This window comes from Camelina sativa, chromosome 17 (assembly GCF_000633955.1).
Source record: "Camelina sativa cultivar DH55 chromosome 17, Cs, whole genome shotgun sequence".
Lineage (NCBI taxonomy): Eukaryota > Viridiplantae > Streptophyta > Magnoliopsida > Brassicales > Brassicaceae > Camelina > Camelina sativa.
This window is the reverse complement of record NC_025701.1, coordinates 2,837,443-2,840,534: the sequence shown is the minus strand read 5'-3', so window position 1 is coordinate 2,840,534 and position 3,092 is coordinate 2,837,443. Positions and strand designations below refer to the sequence as shown.

Sequence of the window (3,092 nt, the reverse complement as noted above, 5' to 3'; positions counted from 1 at the left end):
TTTTTTTTTTTTTTTTTCTGACAATGGAAACAAAATCTATATAAATAGAGGGAGATCAATAGGGGGAAGTGAGATCAAATTACACACAGAAACAACACAGAAACAAAAGAAATGGGTGTGAAAAGAACATCATCGTTGGTTTTGTACACTCTCTTTGTCTTTCTTCTTCTGCACCATTTTCATTCCGTGAGTTCATCACGACCTTCCTCAGTTGGTACGAACCACGAGGCTCTTCCTTTGAATGACGACTCATTAAAGTCAGACGTTGTTGGGTTGGAAGGAAAGGCTCTGGAATTAGCTGTCGTCATCAAAAAAGGAGGCGGTGGTGGAGGACGTGGCGGCGGTGGCAGCAGGGGAGGTGGCAGGAGTAAAAGCCCTAGCCGGCCATGGATTCCGGTTTATACGGGTCGTAGTGGGTCGGTAGGATCGCATAGATCAAGCGGCAATAGGAATCTTCAAGGAACAGCGCGTGCGGTCGGTTGGTTAGCTTTATCATCAGTGTTAACCGGCTTATTCTTGGTTCAGTAGTTGCCAGAGTATTTGTTTGCCATTTAATTTATTGATTTTATAACGTTTACATTTAATGTGCGATCTGGTCTGGTCTGAAATTTATTTGGGCCCAACTGTAAGTAAGGTCTGCATTGTAATTTTTTTTTTTTTGATAGGGCATTGTAAATTTATTGTAGAAAGCAATCCTTAGCCTTGATGTGTAATTATTTTTTTAGTATAGCGTTTGTAAAGGGAGAAATAAAATATATTGTGTAGTTTTAAACTTAAATATATTAAAAGCGCGTATATAATTCCAACGCTAACGTTTTAAACCTCACCGTTTGACATATCTTGTAAACCAACTATGAACTATGCTTATTTGTTTTAGACCAAACAAAAAAAACACATAAACGAACAACATATATAGATCAAGCGGCAATATATGTTTGAAGCCCTCGTTTGGGCGAAAATTAATTGCTCTATATCTATCACCACATGACTAATATTTATAATTAATATTGACTTGATTATTTCGAAACAAATTTGTTTAGAGGTAATCGATGTGCTGAAACCTCATGGTGATCGGTCTGTTTTCTCTATCAAATTGGAAGAGCTTCTCAATCTGAAATCTTAATTAGTTTTTAACTTTTTTTTTTAATAATCGTTTTGTTTGTTTTAATGATGTTTAGGAAAAGTAGTGAGCAAAGTACTTGTTTTTCTTATATATATATAAGCGTTTTGTTCTCTTTTCAAATATATCCTTTTTTCAATTGATTATGTAAATACAGTTTTTTTTTGCCCTGGAAAAAAAAAAAAATATGTAAGTTGTTGTTTTTTTTTTATCTCTGTAAGAAAAGAAATAATTATAGAAACGAAATGAATATAAATAGCTAGAGAGCAAAAGGGAAAGGTGAGAGAGAAGTGAGAAGACACATAAGCAAAAGAAAATGAGAAATACATCGTTGTTCTGTTGTACATTCTCTTCATCTTTCAGCACACATATCCTTCCATTAGCTCACGACCTTCCTCCGTTGCTACGAACAACAAGAACAAGACTCTCCCTTCTTTCAATGCCACCAAGCCGGATGATGTTGTTGTTGGGTTTGAAGCAAAGTCTCCGGAATCAGCTGTCGTTATCCGAAGCAGCAGGGGAAGAGGACGTGGTGGTGGCAGCAGCAGCAGCAGTCGAAGCAGATCACGCGGCGGGAGACGTAGAATCTTTCCGGTTGGGGCTCCGCATTATTCAAGCGGCAGCAGGAATCTTCTGGGGGCAGGGTGTTCGGTCGGTCGGATGAGTTTATGGGTTTTAGGTGGTTTAATCTTGGTTGCATAAGGATTATGTATGAGGTCCGGTTTAGTTTGGTCTGAGATTGATTTGGAGCCAACGGTAAAGTACTAGTAGGTCTGTCTAAGTTGTCCATTATGGGGTTTGTATATATAGTCTCAAAAAAAGACTCAAACCATATTATCGAATTAAAATGGATTTCGTATTCAGACACCAATTGATGTTTTAGCAAAACATATTATTATTAATGAAATCCATAATAGCAGAAATTAAATATTCGAACCAATATATAATTAAATGTTGGAGTGGGCATTTTGAATATTTTCAGTTTGGTTAATTATTATATTGAAGTATTGAACTAAGGAACGAAAACCAAAAATGTCATGTATACGTACGTACGTTGCAAAACCAAGATCGATTAGCTCCGCATAATCTATCCTCAAGATCCAAGAGTTAAGATGCAGCCGCTCAATTAAATTATCCATGATGATGATGATCACAAGACTCGAGATGAAGAAGCAGTACATGCATGACATGTTCCAAGACCGAAAGGAAAAAAAAAGTTATTATTAATTATGTCAGGTATATATGAGACATACACCACATACACACTCAAGGTATGCCCAATACTTGCTTATAACTACCCAAAACAGTAATCACCACAACACGCTTGAAAGGTAGTCAAGACACGCCACGGCAGATGGTCACATGCTCCCAATAGCTAGGTTTGTAAAAATATGTTTGAAGGTTCTGATCAGTTTCAGTTTCTATTTAAAGAATATAGAGGAAATAAGACTCATTGATGATTTAGAGAAGTATTGTATCATATAATTGACTGCATATGCATATATCAATGTAGTTGACACAGTTTAGAGAAGAAAAAAAACTCATGTCATGTCGAAGGTGCTGATATGGTTGATAATGAAAATAATTTAGTTTTATCTACCCTTCCATTCTCAATTTAAATTTGCCACAATATTTAAGTATATATGATCAAACTGGTTGCTTCATGAGTTAGGGTTAGGGTTGACACTTGTAATAATCTCTCTTAATTAACTATTGATTGACTTGAACCAAAAAAAAAAAAAAAGAGTTAATTAACTTTGAATACGATAACTTGGACGGAGCCTTAAACACTCCAACCAGTGCAAGATCTCCGCGTTCGGGTCTCTCTCGACCACCACAACAGTAGCCGTGATCTGCATCACTCCTCTATACGAGCCAACGCGACCGCGAACACGAGCCACGGCTCCGATTCTGATATTTGCGGCTTGTTTCCGCGCAGCCCTTGCGAGGAGCAGAATCGTGGCTGGATCCC

The 3,092-nt window shown here is 37.3% G+C and overlaps 2 protein-coding genes across 2 annotated transcripts in view; one reads left to right on the top strand and one right to left on the bottom strand.

The window, feature by feature from the left end:
- LOC104754879 lies at positions 63-778 on the top strand. Its single transcript, XM_010477164.2, has one exon. The coding sequence runs from the start codon at positions 112-114 to the stop codon at positions 526-528; it is 417 nt and encodes a 138-aa protein (XP_010475466.1). The 5' UTR covers positions 63-111; the 3' UTR covers positions 529-778.
- Positions 2,872-3,092, bottom strand: part of LOC104759102 (CST complex subunit STN1-like) — a 4,788-nt gene continuing 4,567 nt past the window's right edge. Inside the window, exon 4 of the mRNA XM_010482071.2 lies at positions 2,872-3,083. Within this exon, the coding sequence (XP_010480373.1) occupies positions 2,872-3,083 (212 nt within the window). The remainder of the gene's footprint in view (positions 3,084-3,092) is intronic.

Excerpts from the sequence above, each read along its gene's own strand:
- LOC104754879 (XM_010477164.2), top strand. The coding sequence starts at position 112 with ATGGGTGTGAAAAGAACATCATCGTTGGTTTTGTACACTCTCTTTGTC.